Source organism: Atractosteus spatula, chromosome 12 (assembly GCF_055471065.1).
Source record: "Atractosteus spatula isolate fAtrSpa1 chromosome 12, fAtrSpa1.hap1, whole genome shotgun sequence".
Lineage (NCBI taxonomy): Eukaryota > Metazoa > Chordata > Actinopteri > Semionotiformes > Lepisosteidae > Atractosteus > Atractosteus spatula.
The window spans coordinates 12,952,528-12,972,819 of record NC_142717.1 but is presented as its reverse complement, the minus strand read 5'-3'; the positions used below and the strand labels follow the sequence as shown (position 1 = coordinate 12,972,819).

Here is a 20,292-nt window from a genome sequence, read left to right as displayed (position 1 = left end):
AGGATTCTCTCAAAGTGTGTCATATGTTGGCTGTTGAATGGAACAGCAGGAAAACAGTACATGGCAGACCTACCCTCAGCCAGAGTTTTGGATGACCCTCCTTTCACCAGAGTAGGTGTGGACTACTTTGGGCCCTTTCAGGTCAAGCACAGAAGGAGCACAATAAAGAGATATGGGGTACTTTAAAGAAGAAAACAAAATGTTATTAGCTTGGTTTTCCAAGGAACGTTATGTTATGTCATTCGCGTTACGCCCCGGAGGACTCATCACCCTCAATCAACTCCCTCACATTCCAGTGCAGTCTCTAATTAACTAATCAGACACTCTCTCCCCCCTGTCTACTTAAACCAGCCTGACACACCGCTCCTTGTTGGGTATTAGGTTTTTCCCTAGCTAGAGCAACATCGGTCCTGTACGTCTCTTACAGATTTCGACCTCGGCTTGTTTACTGACTACGTCTCTTGGTTCTCGATTTGACGGCGGTGGATTTTTCTGCCTTTTGACCCTGGCCCGCACTTTGGACTCACGAATTTGGATTTGCGTCCACAAGAAAATTTTCGTTCGGAAGATTCCGCATAGGGTCCTTAGACACGAGATCGTTACACATTAATCTTGTTCTGAAAGTCCAGACTGTTGTCATGATGATGTGCAATAGTGCTGTACATTACTAAATCAATTTAAGATATATTAACGATATATGGCAGTACTTAACTGATGTGTGGGAGGGATAATGACAGACAAGCCAATCTCAACCAGGTGTTTTATACTGCAACTATTATTGAATTTTATTATATACATATAACTCCTGCACACACCATTTCCCCCACCCCTTTCTCCATCTTTACAGCCCTGGGTTTATTTCTCTCTCTGATGGGGTCTTGAGACTCTTCTTCCTTTGGCCAGGAGGCTATCTCCTACAGGTTAAGCCAAAATGTATTGTACTTAAATACTCTTTCACAACATTCGCAAAGCATCTGGTTCTTGCATGGCACTACTCCTCGAGAAACATGGACCAACCAACTGCACTGCCTGGTATCAGCCCGAACGTTTCAGAATAAATGTAATACATTTATTCGGGGTCTTACCTTCGTGGCCAGAGAAAGCATGTTTGTGCTGTAGAAGGGTGGATTGAGTGTGACCATCTGATAAAGGATACATCCAGCAGCCCAGACATCAGCTTTCTCTCCATAGGGCTCGCTCTTTACAATCTCAGGACTGCAAAAGAAAATAAGTTACACCATTTCAATCTTCTAGATACTAGTGGTAAACAAGAAGAAATAAAAATATACAACGTATAGTGTGGAAATTAAATCAAGGGGATTTACAGAATTAAATTATGTTAATATTGTACAATGCACTAGTAAAACCTCATTTACAATACTTTATGGATTATTTGTCACTAGGATACATGTCTTTTTTCAGAGAAGAGCAACCTGATATATTCCTAGTTATACTGGATTGGTCCACAATGAAAGATTAAAAGAATTGCTAAAAATCAAATAATGTTGTGTAAATACCATAAGAGACAAGTGTACAGAACTGTTGTGACAATGCAACTTTGTAGACTCCAGAGGATATTGGTAAAACATTTTTACTGTATGTAACAGCAAAAGTACAACACTTACACAATGCTACTACAATGTTTACTAGGTCATTTGGGGAATTTGTAACACTCTGACTTCTTAATAATATGTATTAAGTATCGTCAAGTGCTGACTTCTAAAAACATAAACAACATAAATGTCTTAAGTTTTTTTACTACACTAGAATGTGGTCTACTAACCAAAACTTTGTTAAGCATTTTGTCTATCATAACCAACATAAAACTTCAAAGTTTGGAAGTGTTTTTTAAACAATTAAAATTGCTCTTTACTTTTAAGTAAATAAAGATTAAGACATCACAAATCACACACTAATGTGTTGTCACAACATAGTTCATTAGAGCATAAGTCTACAGCATACGGAACAAGTCTAGTACAAGAAAAATGTTATTGTTAAAACAGCAGTTTATGAGTGTTTATTATTCATTTAAAGTTCATTTAAAGTTTCTAATCTTTGATATACAGTACACGTGAAATGTTTCAAAAATACTTAAAGATTAAGAGAAGTTCTGCTCAGAACTTCATTTCATCTGTCATTATTTTGTTAAGGGTTAAGTAAATGAAAGTGTAAATTTATTCTCATCCTCAGGTCAGTCACACTGATACCTACTTCAGATTATAAACTGTAACTGTTCAGATTATACCATCTAGCCTACTTTTTTTGAGTTATAAGTAATTTACATCTCTTCAACAAATGCACTGGACTCCCTGCACTTTGCCTTTTTGAAGTTGGCATTTTTTTCAATGGATCCTCATTTTAGTGTAGATATCTACATCATTGTTGTGTCACTATACCGTGCAAGCAAACGGCAATGTGAATCATAGTTGCATGTTATGTTTGACAGAGACAATCATGACCCTTTGGCTAAAGAAATGCATATATAATAGGTACAGTTCCTCTGGGTGTCTCTTCTAATGCTCTGCTCTGTACTGAACGCAGTGGCACTGGTCTAGCTAGCCATATCCTAAATGTGTGTGTGAAAAGAGGAATCGGTGCTATACCTCAAGAAAATCAATAAAACTTAACTGAGCACAAAATAAATCCCTCCATGGCAGGTAGACAAAAACACGGAAAAAATGGCAGCACTCCCAAAGAAGCAAGTTAATAAGAGGATCTAGACTTTTTTTCAGACTAAGTCTAAGGCTGAAAAATGGAAAAGTACAGAGCGATCCCAGTGACAGAACCAACAACTACACGTTGCAAAGAAACTGAAAAGGCATAGAAATGGGCAAGAGTGATCCCTGGATCTCTGCCTCAATACTTGCTCATGTTCAAAGTAAATCATAGGAAGTGAATTCAGTCAAATTCAAAACTCTAAATTAAGGTGAGAATAAGATTGTCATGTACTATAATGCATGTACTGTATTGTACTATGCACAATTAAGCATGAAGTGTTGACACAGATCTCTGCCTGTAAAACAAAACAATAATTTGATCATTTTATCAAAGAACATAAATTAAATAGGTTACCAGCTCATTTATTACTCAAATCACAAATCACAAGTGGCTTAATTCCCTCTAGGCAGAGTTTTGGTTGGACCCCATGATGACTAGAATTCTTTGAACCTGATGCTGTCTTTCTCTATCAGGCAAGATGGAGGAGAAAAGTGAGAGCATGCAGCACCTAGCAACAGTCTGAACCTTTGTCATATTCTCCTTACATCTCTCTCAGATCTCGCCCCACTGGGTTTATGTCAATTTTCAATTAATCTCTTTATGAATCAATCTCGTAACTGAAAACACTAAAGTGCAAGGAGGAAAATTAGGTACTGTACTTAAGGAAATGACCAAAGTTCTGTCAGGTTTGTCAAGGGTAAAATGGTGAATTAAAACTCCACCACTTTCTCTGCCACTGCCCTCTGGCCAGACGACAGTGATTTAATTTGTCTGAAATTTTAATTCAAATGAAATAGCAAACACTGAGCACCTAGAAGCCCTGCTCTGAAATCCCATGGCTTGATCTATGTTTTCGTGAAGATAAAGAGCAATACCATGCAAACAATCAACAAATATGAGTTCTTACTATTTAAAATGAGTATGTATAACAATATGTATGTACAATATTCAGTTCATTTTAATTCAAATTTTTTTATTCATTCCAATGGAGGTAATTTAAACAACAAGCAGTGCAAAATATTACACATTCCAAATAAAAACGGTAAAAAATACAGTTTCGCGACATTTCTAAGAAAAAATAAAATAAAAAATTAACAAAAACAACAAATGGTCACTTATGAAAGTAACAGAGTGCTTGTGTATTGTAAGACTGTCCTGTACTACAAAATAAAATAATAATCATTTCTATTGGATATTTACGAAAGTGAACTCTATCCAATAGAGATCATATTGATAAAACTTTTTTACACACTCATTGTTTGCAAGGCTCTGGAACTAAGCTAAATTTTCTTTGTCTTGCACTGTGGACAGCAAAAAGCGAATACGAGATGAGCCACCAATGATGGCATAGGCCTTCCTCTGGACCTGCTTGACATAAAACTGTGTCAGGAGACTTAAAGGCTCACCAGCAATTTTAGAATTGAGGTTCACAAGATTTCAAAGACGGCTTTTGTCTTTATGAACCGACACAGAAAGGAAAAGGGTCAAATATTTTTGATAAAACAGCTATAAAATGTTGAATGCCCTTTTGGACTCCAGAGGAACTAAATTTTCTCAAACAGATAAATGCTGCTGGGATTTCTGCCCAGTGACATCAGTATTCTTAGTGAACTTAAGTTTATTCTCAAGCCCAGCAGCAAGTATTTGTAACAGTGAACTACACCAACAGACTCAACATGGATTGTTATGGGAATGATATTGCTTTGTTTATTTTAATCAACTATCGTTTCTTTGTGACACATTCATCTCAAGGTAAGAAATATCACACCAGTCGACACATCTGTCCAGAATGGGTCTATGTGTTTGTCTCTCTGTCGTCTCTGAGAGAAGACCGACTATCACTGTCATCAGCATGTTACGTTCCACATCTCTCCTCTACAGGGCGCAACTACCCCTTTCTGTTATGATTAGTTTCTATTATTTACTGGGGCGTCTCGTTTAGTTTTTTGGTTAAAAGCCTAGTGTCTCTGCAGTTCCTGGCTCAGTATTGGAAGATGGATGCCATATGGCTTGCCTATTTTCTGGGTTGTCCGAAGGCAGGGCATTTCCCTGGCGTCCTGACCACCTGATCCCGTTATGTTTTTAGTTCCTGTTCCTGTGCCGGTTCTGGTTTTTAACTGTTTGTCTTGGATGGATCTCCCATCCCTTGGATTACGGACTGCGCCCCGCCTTGTCTTTTGGATTTCCTTGGACTTGGTTGCTTCCGTATTTCCCTCGAGCACTTGATCACTACAGTCACCACCCCCTGTCTGTCTACCCATCCTAACCCCGTTGTACCTTCCTCCATCGTCTTTTCCAGATTCTACCGTCCACATAGGGTCTTTAATAACGCACTCCATGGGAGTCAAAACCGGCTCTCGTGACACAGCAAAGTTGTAATATTTTCACATTTGCTCCAACAGTTATCAGAATACAAGATGAAAAGGAGGGAAGAAAGAACACAGCCTTGTGGTGAACCAGTAGAAATACAAACAGGGTCATATGCCAACCCATTAATAATTATTACTGTACATTAATAAGTACATCCGACATAAAAATGATGATACACGTGATAAGTTGATGACCTAATTTCAAACGTGTAATAAGTTTTAAAACCAAAATGTGAGACTGCATTGCATTAAAGGCTGGTGAAAAATCAGCAAAGAGAAATCTGGCTGAAGAATTCTTTCCACTTTAAATGTTTATAAAGCACATCTAATAGAATCCTAATAGAATCCTTTTTGCATTGTCAGCAAAATGGCAGGCAAACTGGAGGGGTCAAGATCTGACTCTGTTTCCTTTAATTTATTTTATAGCTTTTTTAAAACTCCAGGAAAAATGTATTTAAAAAAATACTTAAAATATTACACGGAATTAAATTCTGAATGTCTTGTTGTGTGTGTACAATACACACGTTTGCTGTATGTTGCCTTAAGACATGACACTAGCTTTTTTTGTTTTTGTTCCTTGTTTTTGTGTGCTACCGAGTCCCACTCCCTAAAGAACACAACATGGACTTTAACTCCAGTCTGCTAGCAAAGAAGAAGAAATAATGCTGCAATTAGAATATATCATTTAATTATAGAAAAATTTCCTTTTTTCCTAATGGGGAGGCTGTCATGTCTGGAATTTTCACCTGGATAATTCTTAGCACAGAAAGACACCAGCCCTCAGGTTCACTTGAAACCTCATAGAGGAAGCCTCTGTGTATGTTTTATGTAAGTCACTTTTGAATATGACTTTAGATGACACATACTTGTACAAATGGTTTGAATTAACATATACATAACTGCTTTCCATGACCTCCATTAGCACTGGAGAGCTGTGCACTACTTTAGATGGTACAAGATTTGAGATAATTGGGGTCTTTGATCCGCTCATGAGAGTCAATGTCAAGTGTGCAACGGGCCTACTTTTCAAAGTTTAGTGAATTAATTTAAGTAGACATTTGTCAGCAAAACAAAAAAAGTAGTTGACAGGTCCAGATACAGTAGTCACCTCAATGTGATATAAAAAAAAACTAGCCCAAATGCTTACCAAAGCTAAGCTTAAAGAAATTAACACATTCCTATGAAGTTAGAAAGCTAAATCAGAGATACACGTTTGATGAGACATACTGAAACTAATAAAGGCTTAACCCTAGGGCTGTAGAGGTCTTTTCAGATTATGTAATTAAACCCAGACAAGGTCAGTATGGATTACTCTAGACAAAAACATACTATAGCAATTATTTTGCTGTACAAGGCTGATCTTCTCTAGTCTGGCAGGGGTCAATATTTCGTATAGTAAGCGAGTCTATTACTTTACTGAGGTCAAGAGTGGAACACTGCTTGCCATGTGGCTTAATAATCATATACTGTAAAAGTGAGGTAGCAGTGTGGGGCAGTGGTTAACACTATAGACTTTAAAGTGGAAGGGTGTGGGTTTGTATCCCAGATGGGGCACTGTTGTCATACCTTTGAGAAAAGCATTTCACTCAAATTTGTTTAGTGCAAATTGGCACAAATGTACATTGCTTTGTATGCAAGTATCAGGCAAGTCCATTAATAATATTGCTGAGGAGAGGGCTCCAATATTGAGAGTCATTGGTATAATATTATCATAGTTTTGGCCCACAATGTAAGATAGAGACTATATTACATTAGTTATCTGGGGAAATGTTAGTGGACATAAAACATGTGGAAACAACTAATCAATAGAAAATTGAGAAAATGGAGGTGCTCACATTGGGGTGATGCAATTAGTGGAGCATCACAGGGACCATTACTAGAACAATTGCTCTTTCTCCTATGATCTAGATTTTGGTGTAGTTAACAAAATGGTTATGTTTACAGACAGTATCAGCACAGGAGGAATAATAAGCACTGCAGAGGCAGCAAATGAAATTAAAGATGATTTAGATCAAATCAAAGTCTGGGCAAACACCGGGCAGATGATATTTAATGTAGACAAGTGCAAAATACTAGATACCAGAAAGATAAATATAAACTATATATTCAATAGAGGAAAAACTGAGCTTGAATGGGCTAATTATGAAAAAAGGAAAGTATTTATGTTGATGCATCATTTTCATCCAGATAGTATGCAATAGAGGTGCAATAGGGAAGGCAAACAAATTTAAGAATACTTAAATTTGTTTAAATTTAAGAATACTTGGCCACTTACCCACCTGAACTAAATTTAAGAATCTATAGGTAGATGTTGTGACAGGCCTCACTTTAAATAAGTGACTAATGAGAAACATATCTGAGCACATCAAAACTCACAATGCCACAAAGAAGGCAGCATAATGAGTCTTAACTGTAGTAATTCTCCTCTAGATACATACTGTACAAGACTTGCTCAATAACACCCATGTGAAAATGTGTAAACTCTACCTTAACCAAATATCTACTGCCTATTTCACCTCTAGTGTGTCTATATACAAGTATTAGAGGCCAATAACAGGCCTGCCGCAGATGTGTACAATTGAAATAAAAGCACGTTCTTAAAATTATACAATGTACTAGTAAGACCTCATTTAGAATACCTTGAACATTTTTGGGCACCATGTTACAAAAAAGATCTTGCTGCTCTGCAATCAGAGAAGAGCAAACAGATTCTCAGCTAACAGAATTCTATTTAACAACAGTTCCATCACTGCGGGTGAGAATCTATACTGCTGTTCATGACACTGTGTTTAAAGTCACAATCCACATTACATTTTATACAAATATTTCATCAATAAGAATCAAATTCGAACAATTTCAACATTATTTCAAACAAGAAACATTTTTTCTTGGGTCATTTCTCTTACTGAAATTACAGTTTAAACAGATTCTGTATCTTATAATGTAGAAGAGGAACACTAAACATTTTTGCACAAAAGTGACACAGGAAGTCACAAAAACCATGTCCTCAGTTATAGAAATGCCCTATTGCATCAGACCTTTCAAAAATTATGCATTTGCATTATTTTGCATGCATAACAGCCATCTAACAATATTGTTCTAATGGAAGTCATTTCAGTGTGGCAGGGAACCCAAACAAGGCCATTAACAAGAACTGTAATAATGATGGAGTCTCTTATTCAATACATTTCTCTACATGTTTTGGAAGAGAAAAATACCTCTTTTTTAGAACGAATTTCTTTTTATTGCTATAATATGGTCAAAGTCCTTCCTTTATACTGAAAAATACAAATCATTTTGATGAATAAAGGGTTATTACTGCTATTTATAATTTGTATAGGTTTGAATTTTTCATTATCACATGTTTCCATCTGGAAATATTTACAATAAACTGCTTTGGGAAGTTGAATGAAACAATAAAATATAAAACAGAGTTTCTTGGTCTAATAGTATTAGTCTAAATACCACCGTATAGACAGTAACCATTTAATATTCCTAGGTCTAAAACGTGAATATGGTATATTAATCTTTGGGGCTCAATTAGTCTTGAGCAGGTTGTAAACAAAAGACAACTACACAGTACAATGTTTTACTTATTTGAACAGCTGCTATAATTCCTCATTGACACGAAGCTAAATAACTTGTATCTCAAAGTATTTTAGTGGGCACAAATCTGTATGTTAATGCTCCCTGTGGACCACAATGTGAAGGAGGCAAAGGAGAGTCAAGAAGTGCTAATCAAAAGCCAGATCCAAAGCTGCAAGACATTGCAGTGAAGTGAATCAGGCGAAGAAACCACCGACCACTGTGACTAGTAGCCCCCAGGCCTACTTGTCCTTGATTCTAAGGAGGCATTGTAGGAGCTGCACTAGTATAGAGAAGATATAGTGTTGATTGGAGGCCATCTGAAGACCAGGCCATCAAGTCCTAGGAGGTTCTCCTCATGCAGGTAAAGCAGGCAGTGGGTCAGCATGCTACTTTCCACATCCCTCCTCTAGAGGGCGCTCCTACCGCTTTCTGTTATGATTAGTTTTATTATTTCCTGGTGCGTCTTGTTTGGATTTTGGTTAAAAGCCTAGCATCTCTGCAGTTCCTGGCTCAGTACTGGAAGATGGACGCAGGTAGCCCAAGGGCAGCACTTATTCCCCAATGTCCTGACCGTCTGGGTCTGGGGCTCAGAGTGCCTGGTTTTGTTATGCTTTTAGTTCCTGTTCCGGTTCCGACCCGGCTTTTGGACTACGGACTGCACCCGACTTCCCATTTTGGACTTCCCTGGACTTGGTTGCTTCGGCATTTCCCCCCATGCACCGGTCACTACAGTCACCGTCTGTCAACCTGTCCTAACCCTGCTGTACCTTCCTCAGTTGTCCTTCTCCAGTCATTTCCGGATTATACCGTCTGCATAGGGTCTTTAACTACGCACTTTGCGGGAGTCAGAACCGGCTCTCGTGACATCAGCAGGCAAACAAGATGGCCACAGATGTTCTGCAAATCATGTTTACCACCTCTCGATGGACGCGCCACTTGGGTTAGTTTGACCTTCCTCGGAGACGAGCTCCACTGTTGTATTCTTGTCCCTCTCGGCAGACTGCTCTCTAAATAGAGAAGGGAGAGTCTGCTCTTCTCTCAAACATGCTACAGCCGCAGAGCTGTAGCTCCCTGCAGAAGGTTTCTACCAATTAGCCTGTAGCTCCCTGCAGAAGGTTTCTACCAATTGGTCTAGACATGAACAGAGGTTCCAAATCCAAGAAAAAATGTATTGTTAAGGCAACAGTAAGGCAATAATGGTGACAAACTACCCTGCTCAACTGGACTCACAGGTATAAAAGGGATGGCTGGGTAACATGATAGTAGAGGAGAAAACCATATCACTTCCCCACGAACTCTGCCTAAGAGAAAGCTAAAGCCCCATTCTAATCACTGGTGGTGATCTGTTTTTAAATTCAATAAAGATAAAAGAAGAAAAAAAGTGCCAAGTTCCCACACATATCAACTTCTAGTTTAGTCTAAATCTGTACTAAACAACAATCAAGCAATCAAGAAACTGACAATGAGGGGCCTTCCTTGCAACTTCTCCTTTCAGTGTGTTCACGGTTTCCTTAAAAAAAACTGTGCATTTTGCACAGAATGTGAACTATAATAGAGAAAACTAGAACTCAAATTCAAGATCATTATGTTTAGCTTTTGTTTTTGCCTTTCTGTCTTTTTTTTCAGATACTTCTGTGCTTGCATTATCAACACATCAACAGACTGACACATTAATTCCACACCAGACCTTGCTTGGCCCTGAGACAGAACCAGATAGCTTGTCAGACTAAAGTGGCACAGCCTTGTTCTGCTTTGGTTCAACAAAATGGCCAGTGTGAAATTAACTGTATCATGATGGCTCAGTTCAGGTGTTCCAGGGCCAAAGGGCTATCAGTCAGGTGGGAACTATCCTCTTGGGAACTTGAATAGAGGTTGTTACTATGCTCCAGCTTAGCAGGGGTTACTATGGCATTCTCAAAGAAATCAATACCAAGAGAAATAAATATAATAATAATATTTGCTTACACTTATATAGCGCTTTTCTGGACACTCCACTGAAAGCGCCTTACAGGTAATGGAGACTCCCCTCCACCACCACCAATGTGTAGCATCCACCTGGATGATGCGATGGCCGCCACTGTGCGCCAGAGTACTCACCACACATCAGCTATTAGTGGGGGGGAGAACAGAGTGATAAAGCCAATTCATAGATGGGGATTATTAGGAGGCCATGATTGGTAAGGGCCAATGGGAAATTTGGCCAGGACACCAGGGTTACACCCCTACTCTTTTCGAGAAACACCCTGGGATTTTTAATGAGTCAGGAACTCGGTTTTACGTCTCATCCAAAGGACAGCGCCTGTTAACTGTATAGTGTACATTTTATGTGACTCCATAGGTATGCAGCTGTCATGGAAATATACCTATCAAGGAAGCCACAAGAGAGAGTTCTCACCTGAGTACCCGCGTGAGAACATCCCTGTGGCTCGCTTTATAGGTATATTTCCATGACAATTTGGGGGCTCGTCCGGGATCACAAACCTGAGCGCGGACGGCTGCTGAAACTCCATCCGGACCCGGACAATTTTAGCAAATTGGACGAACCTAGGGGGATAAACTGTTTATCCTTCCAGAGACGCCTCTGGAGAATTGGCAGCTGTCTGACGTCAGTAAGTGATCCTTAAAAAATTAATAGTTCCATGACACAGCTTAGACCCATATACAATATTGCCGTACTCTTATTATTGTTGTTAAACATATTTATTACACCTTTTTTATGCTGAAGATTTATGAGTTGTTTCATAGACTGCTCAAGCAATCCTAGATGAAATCAACTGCTTTGAAATGTTGCGTCACAAAATTGAATTTCTCAGGCAAAAGCGGAAACTGAAAAACATTTTTAATGTTTAAAAAACATATTTTAAAACTAAGCTACGAACTGAACAACTATGAATATATTATATAAATGACACAAATCTGTTGAAGATACATCCTGCTATGTTTAATTTAATACTTTTTTGCATTAAACTATTACACATACGAATGAGAATAAGAACTCCAGAGTCCAGTGCATTTATGACATACATAATGTATTTCAGATTGTTAAGATCAATTATGAGAGGACTACATACCTTGATTATTCAGTTAGTTATGTTAACTAGGGAAATATGAGAACTCTTAATGATTAATCAAGAGCTGGGAGATCTTCGTAAAAGGTCTGAGACCCATGTTGTGCATTAAAATGCATTGCTGCATTTCTAGCCACAGCACAAGTCAAATGCAAATTTTAGGGCAGATCCCAACTGACAGCATGTGCAGTAGGTACATGACTTAAAAGAAATTCTGGTAAATAATGCAAATTAGACTAATAAAAAGGGACCAAGTGAGCCTTTGCATGTACAGTATTCATTAAATGCAAACAAGCTGTTTCACAACCACAAATGAAACAGGAAATTATGTATAAACCAAAACTATATATTTTTATCAGTTACTCATGTTTCTTTATTGCACGTTCTGTGTAAAAATAAATGCTTATTATTCGTTATAACAAAGAAATAGAAAATTTCTGTGTAAGAGAATTCATTAAAACAACTATTTTTTCTTTTAGTTCTGAAAGAGTAAATTAATTCCTTTGTATTTCCTACAGTTCCTAAAGTGCTTTGTAGAAGCTGGAATCACCAGCTGTCCGTAGTGGCAGAGCACAAAGTTAACATCATGACATCTTGTTTCGTAATTAGCAGTATTACAGAGAACCACATGTCTTCTAATAGTACAGTATTATCGTTTTGTTAATGGCAGAGATTAGACAGCTTTTTCTGTTGTGAACAGCATTTGGACACACTTCAGAGTATAATTACAGTTTTGTAAGGCAAGTATATACACAAAGACTGCAAACACTCAGATGTAGTGGAACAATTGCTGAAGAGTAACAATATGTTATGTAATGTAGCTGTGTACTGTATAATGTGTACTGCTTAGCAATCACATCTCTCCAGGTGTAAGTGCCCCTGATCTCACCTCAGCCTAGTTATACATTTTTGTACCTTATAATTTGTCATGATACTCACCAGGAATACAAAATAGTTCCAACTACCGAGGTAAGCTTGCTGTTTTCTTGTTTTTGCTTTGCAAGACCAAAGTCAGCTAAAAAAGAAAATAGTTTAATGTCATTGAAATTCACATCACAGTTTTGATCAAGCTTCCATTTCAGCTCAATAATACTATCTGTATATATCTCTGATTAAGCTCAGGAATAAAATATTTTTTACATTGTTGGTAATAAAAGCTATGATAAAATATACATCAATTTATTAAGTTACTAGACTATTTTCTGTTAAATTTTATGGCCATTAAAAGCAAGAGTCTAATTCTTGGATGGCCTAGCATCTTCAGATATATGTTACACTTGAGCTCCCATTTCCATAGTTGGTTGAATTATTTCATGAGCTGCATAATTGGAATACCTTTAACTATGGTCTGCCTGAAATGTAAAGCTTTTTGTGTCGTGAACAGCACTCGAACACACTTCAGAGTATAATTATGAATGATAAGTACATTCAAATAGGCTGCCAACAACCAGATATAATGGAAAATGGCTTATGAGTATATATACAGTACATGTACATATCCATCCATTTTCTACCCATTTTACCTAAAACAGTGTCATGGGGCAGTATGAGCGCAAGGCAGGATACACCCTGGATGGGATGCCAGTCCATCACTGGGCACAAACAGACATAACACAAACACACACACTCACACCAGGGCTAATTTTCACAGAATCCAATTTACCTATCATTATTTCTTTGGACTTTGGAGGGAGGAAACCAGAGGAGCTGGAGAACATTCACATGAGCACAGAGAGAACATACAAACTCCACACAGACAGCACCCCAGGAACTGAACCCAAGAACCCCAGTACTGCCAGGCAGCAATACTAACCACTTTGCCACCATGCCACACATGTCTAACTATCCACTAAAAAAATAGTCAGGTTAATTATTTAATTGACTACTTAGATTGAAACAAGAATCAAGAGATACTGGACTCTGATCTCCTTAGTGGAAAGGTTGTGTTTAATATATCTCTCTATCTCTACTCTTTAGACAACAATGCCACCTAGTGTATCAATTGATGGTAATCAGTTTGCTTCCTACTGTATTCTTGCAGGTGGCAGTTGTTTCCTCAGTAAAATGCAATTCAGTTATTCAAAACGTATCCAGTAGCGTAAAGTGTTGTGTTTTTTGTTTACAGTGTCACCTATATTGGCTGCATAGCGCCTGACACCAGAGCCAAGATAATATCAACTAAAACCCAAAAACAATTAAAATAAAAATTGCAACCACACAACTAGAAATAAACAACAATGTTGGCTAAACAGGGGAAAACATTCTGTATAATGAAATCCGACACTTACTGATAGTTACTCTATCCTTTTCTCCCAGCATTATATTGTTCGGTGTAAGGTCTCTGTGTACAATCCTTTTCTCTTTATGCAAGTAACGAAGTGCTAAGCATATCTGAAAACAGAGAAGGGATTGCGAAATTAAGGCAAGAGTATTAAATGACATCACAGTAAAATACTCAATTATTTAGAAACGTGTTGTGTCGGGCTCCTTATTGTTTCCACTTTGAAATGTTATTTACAGTATGCGCCTAAATATTCTAGTATGGCTGTGTAGAAAGAAACCAAATTAGTGCTCTATAAACTGTAGCTTTTACAACTTGGACACTTAACTTATTTCTTCTAAGTCTTTACTTGATTCAATTTGTGAGCCTGTCAAATAACTAGACCAGAAACCCTGACTGAAAATCTCACAAAACACAGGAATTTGGCAAGAAACTAATTCAATGAAAGGGAAGTCCATATGGTCGAAATGGCTGTTCTCACAATATTGTAGCTTTCTAAAACATATTTTGTTTCTTCACCACTGCGACAATCGGCACTCTTATACAGTAATCTGGAGTTACAGGCCTTTACCTGAATAAAGATGTTCCATATCCGCTCTTCTGTAAATTGCTTTTGTTTTTCCTTGAGAGAATTAAAGTGCTCCCCAAGGGGAGTTCCTTCTATAAGTTCCATTACGATATACAGCCTGTCATCTATGAATGAGAAAAGGGCTGGGGGTCAGAACCTCACTGTTATGCCTTTGATTTTACTGACCACAAAATGTATATTCATGTTTGGATACATTATAAACTTACTTTCTAAGAAGGTCTTGCAATACCTTACAATGTTAACATGGTTCATCTAGAAAGAAAAGCAGAAAGATTACATTTTCAAAAACATCACCAAATAGAAAGTTATAACATACCATAGAAGCTCATTTCTAAATCTTTGGTAAATATTAGGATTTATCACCCAACAAATCTTAAGGTTATTGTTTTTAGGTACTGAACTACTAATATACTCTGCTATACTACTATACTATATAGTCTATTATACTGCTAATATACTAATATACTTTGCAAATGTGGTAGCACAATGACACTTTATAATGCTTATAAATGACTACAGAGAGAGATGTTAACTCTGTGTTGTTTTGACAGACTATCTGTACTTCTCAATAACGGTGCTGTACAAAATTCCCTGAGAATGCTGTGCCATGCTCTTGGGAAAGATATCCTGTGTTTCATCCAGATTTGAATGGATGGATCATAAGAACATAAGAAAGTCTGCAAATGACAGGAGGCCATTTAACCAATCTAGGTCATTGAGTTGATAGAAGCTAATCAAACTAAGGATCTCATTTAACAACAGGGCTAGGCTGATTGTTTTAGACTCTTATAGCCTTAGCCCTGACTGGTATGCAGCAAGGCTACATTTGCCAAAAGTACTTCTGTTGATCTATCCTATAGATATTTAACTGTTTTGTCTTAAAAACTGTTTTGTTTATGTTACTTGCAGACATGAATGTAATAATTTGAAACGTACCTGTTCCTTTATGATGGTTAGCTCTGATACAATGTTCTCCACACTGCTGTCCCGGTCCTTCTTGTCTTTGCCAAAGGCAGGATTGTGAAGATTAACTTCCTTCAGTGCAAACAGATTCTGCCCGCTCTGTTTCCTCACCTGTTACAATGACAAAATTCCAGATTGTTCCAACAGCTGGACAGTCTACATGCTTGTACTGTATGTATATATGTATGAACACAATACAAATAACACACCATTTCCTGGAAGGCTGGTCGGGGGGCTGTTTTGCTTGTTCAGTTTATAATTTGCAAATAATCTATGTGAATGTCTGAAATATCCTCTTTAGATACTTTAACACTACAGGCATGTCTTCAAAAAGGAATAAGCAATTCTACTAAGAATAAGAAATAAACTGTTATAATCCAAATTTTTGGACTGCACTGTCATATTCTTCAAATGCATGCTCTTATGAACTTAGGTATCTATTGTTGAGTATACACAGGGTACAGGTCAACTTAATTTGCATTTTTCAAATCTGAATTTCAGTGTGTCTACCTATCTAGAATTAGCAGTTTAGACATTAAATGATAAACCTGCTTCAAAGCAGAATAACAAATCTACCAGTTCCCTGAAGGCATTTATTGTTAGAAGTGTCTGTTAAATGCACAAAGAACAGCTAGAAGTACAACCACTGAGGCATTAATTTATTCAATGGATCTGTTTTCACCACCTGAGAATTTCACATTCACAGATTATCCACTCTCAGTGGACACACTGTTATGCCAGTGCCTAAAACGTAAGATTTGCACTTTAAACTCCAGCATTACACCATCGGTGTCATATTCATCCACTAGAAGAAGTCAGAGCAAGAGCAACAAAGGTCCTCTACATCAGCTTACGCCTGGCACAGGCTCATAAACTATGAAATGAGTCTCCAGACTGAAGATTTCAGCTACACCAGCTACAATACTAACCTCCAGGCTGAAAACCAGCTGTGGTGCCACAACACCAACCACATTATCACAGCACAGGCCGCTGACAAGTACCAGCCACTTTATCACCGTGCAGGCTGCTGGCTCATTGTCACAGTCACAGGGATGAAGGTACCTACACACCTCAGGTTGAAGATAGTGCTACGGCCTCTGCTAATACCTTGGCCATTGTGCCAGTCACCCTATCACAGCATAGGCTACTGGCACACCAGTACAGTACAGGGCTGAAGGCTCCAGCCACTCTTCTACCTTATGAGCCTACAGGCTGAAGATCAGCTGTACTGCTACCTTGCCAAGATGTGATTTTGACTGGGGTCTCGCCTACAACCTGTACCCCTGTTGTCAGCCGCCCCAGGAGGCATCACAATATTAATAATACTAGTAATGTGATATGTTATGTCACAACTTAAAGACAGTGAAATCTTATAAAGTGTATTAAGTAGCTAATAAAAAGTACCACAATATCAACAGCCACTTTTGCTTTTATAACAGCTGAAAAGTTCATTGGAGCAAAAAAAGATTGAGAAATACAGGTCATTTTTTGCAGACAACTGTGTCTTTAGAAAGGTGAAATGTTAAATTTGTGTATGCACCAATACTAGAGATCTCAGGTTTACTGAGAGCCAGCAATAGTAATTTGGGTGTGGTGTGATTGACTGGAGAAATGGAAAGGCTAAAAATGGCCTAAAATTGCAATACCAGAGATTCAATAAACTGTGTGCTTTTTCAGCAATGTGATCTAATAAGTGGCCATGTCTCAATCAACGGATTATCAAGACGTCTGTACTTACATAAATGCATCAATTCCTTTTCATTTGCATACATTTACAGTACATGTTCTCACAGAATCTGACAAATTGGACACTGAAGTCTGTAATTAGTGATCATCTGGGGATGTATAAATCCAGTTCTAACTTTATTAGAAGGTTTTAGTGCTCAAGCAGCGCACATACTGTACACATTTAGAAACATCAATGATTGCCAGATAACACAAGCTATAAAGTCAGCATGTGTAATGAAATGGCATGTGCCATTTTAAAAATATTCACTCTACATACTGTATTTTTTTCTATTGCATTTATACTGTATATGCAAGTATGTGCAAATATGTGTGTTGTGAAATTACTTTATGACGCGTGAACACTTTTTTAACTTCATATTTAATTCTGAACATGAAAGCTCAAACTAAAGTCTTCTATGGGTAAGAAAAATGTCAGTAAAAACTAAAGAGAAAACAAATGCATTGGTTGTAAAAAAATTCAAACCCATGAACCCTTAAGATCTGGCAGAAGCAGTTTTGGCAGCAATTAAAGCCACACGTTTTTCTGGGTAAGTCTCTACAAACTTTGTACCAAGTTGTGCCTGTGTTTTCTCGAGCTCTCACGAGTTTCTTGGGGATCATAAATAGACAACACTTTTCAAGTCTTTCCACAGATTCTCAATAGCTCCAGTTTTCCCTAGTTGCTTAGTCCTTAGCAGAGTGAAACAAACAAAATTGTATTTGTCTGAACCTTGCTCCATCCATTTTTCCTTGAATCCTAACAAGCTTCCTAGGCCCAGCTGGGGAGAAGCATCCCCAAAGATGTGGTCACCACCATGCCAGATTATAGGAAATTATGAGAACAACTATTATTGCATACAGACTTAATTAATTGTGGGTTCACTGAGATAATTTCGTGCAATGTAACTAATTTGGGTGCAGCCCAGCAAAGGGCTTGATTACTTCATATTTGCTACTTGAAAATGTCACGACAACAAGCTTCAAAGAAATAAAACTTTGAAACCACATCTCTCTTAGAGCTTTATTAGCAACCTCTGGCTAGGCAGTAACTGATTTCAACATAACCTATCAAAATAAATATACATCTAGTCATCCCATCTAGACATAGATAGAAGTATTTTCTTGTGACACCGCATCTCTGCCAAGGACAGAGTGACACACCCACCTTATAAACACTGCCAAATGCTCCACTTCCAAGATGATCAAGAATTGCATAGCCATTGATGATCTTTGAAGGAGCCTTATTCTGGTTGACAGTTTCAATACTTTCTTTGATGTTACTTAATTCTTCATCCTATAAACATAAATAACAACAACTGCAGTAATAATCTGCATGTGATTCAGAGTAATAATTCTCCTCAACCTAAAAATAGTAAAATAACCTCAAATCCAGACTGCAGAGGGGGAATGTAAAGCAAATTTGTCATTTTTGAAAAATAAATTAAAAACATAGGTTAAGCTATAAAAAACTGCATTGTGTAAAACACATTTCAAAGAAAAATATCTCAATTATAATTACAGTATTTATGATATAATTATTCTAAACTACTAATCTAAAGTGTGTTTTATTTACTTAAAACACAGACATGCTTTTTAAGCCAGTAGGTTTCAGGCAAAATATTAACTGTGCAGATAAACCTCACTTAATCAGAGGATACCACAACATTGTATAATGTACAGTAAGAAATGCAATACATATTTTAATCTCCACTGTAAAAAACAAAGACATGTTTGATTTAATTGTTAAGAAACAAACACATAACAAACCCCACTTTAACTAAATCACTTACTGAAAGAGCACAGATTTTTGCCAGCAGTTTTTCATAGGCAGTGATGTCGCGAACATAATGTCCAATGTCAATGAACATCTCGAATATTTCTGTAGAAAAGAGTCTAAAAATTGCAAAGCATTTCTGTAACTTGAGGAACTCCTGCTGCTGTATTTTACTTAATACAAAACACCGACAGATTGGCTCAATTACATTATACTTTGATACCTTTTGAAGAGATGCCGATTTCGTTCCATACTAAAGAGAAAGCGCAAAGCCCTGAAGGCATAGCACTGTGAGAGAAGAAAAGAATGCTGTCATCCATTTTACTCTATACATGACTACATACACAATAAAGTTACTTGTTAAAACATGCCGTTGAAAGGTTACATTAGCAAAAGTTAGATACAGTATTACTCAACAGTCTGTGCATGATGTAGACAAAGAACTAAAGACAAATCTAATCACTCTAACAATCTTAAAAGATTAAATATGTATTCTGTGTAAAATGTACCAAGATGTTAATCTTCCTTGTCATGGACCTTTAAAGTACTAAATCTTGGAAGCTTAAAGAAGATTTAGTGTTTATATTATCTGGAGAACAGAAATATTATTAATATTGATCTGACTTATGGTTGAAATACCTGAAGCAATTCTGTTTTTGGTCCTGTTCTTTCTTTATGTGGCAGAATTAGTTTCCCAATTATGTAGACCCCATTTTCCTAGGAAAGCAGAGAATAAAAACTAAATATGATAAATTAGTTCATCAGTGCTAGTGTATTGATACCATATAAACAGGAAGTCTGTAATAAAGGTTGCATATCATAGAAACTGTAATATTTAATGTGCTTTTGCTAGATTTTTCACAATATTTCCAAGAAGCATTTGGGTTTTTTTTCTATGATTTCTTTCACTTGCTCATTCTAAGAATAGCTTGTGGAGAGCCATGAGACTCTACAAAGAGAATATTTTCCGTAACTGTGAAGGGTCATGACGGATGTTCCAGCAGAATGTGGACCTATTGTAACTTATTTTCACAGCAGTGCATTTGAATAAAAGACTGCATATTTTACATGTGAATCTATTTAAATATACATTCTATTTCTGTTAATATTAAATGTCTTTTAGAAATGAGCAATGTTTCCTCACTTTAGGTATTTAAAAGAGGCAAGAAGGTGATTCCCCTAAGTGAAAACATCCATCCATTTTCTAACTGCTT

The 20,292-nt window shown here is 37.2% G+C and overlaps 1 protein-coding gene across 1 annotated transcript in view; it reads right to left on the bottom strand.

Annotated features, from left to right (window-relative positions):
• nek10 (NIMA-related kinase 10) overlaps nt 1-20,292 on the bottom strand; it is a 60,898-nt gene that overhangs the window by 29,750 nt on the left and 10,856 nt on the right. Inside the window, exons 14-23 of the mRNA XM_088929595.1 lie at nt 19,718-19,795; nt 19,302-19,366; nt 19,095-19,197; nt 18,470-18,598; nt 15,550-15,687; nt 14,820-14,865; nt 14,596-14,717; nt 14,032-14,134; nt 12,683-12,758; nt 1,086-1,215 (exon numbers count right to left, since the gene is read on the bottom strand). Of these exons, the coding sequence (XP_088785721.1) occupies nt 1,086-1,215; nt 12,683-12,758; nt 14,032-14,134; nt 14,596-14,717; nt 14,820-14,865; nt 15,550-15,687; nt 18,470-18,598; nt 19,095-19,197; nt 19,302-19,366; nt 19,718-19,795 (990 nt within the window). The remainder of the gene's footprint in view (nt 1-1,085; nt 1,216-12,682; nt 12,759-14,031; nt 14,135-14,595; nt 14,718-14,819; nt 14,866-15,549; nt 15,688-18,469; nt 18,599-19,094; nt 19,198-19,301; nt 19,367-19,717; nt 19,796-20,292) is intronic.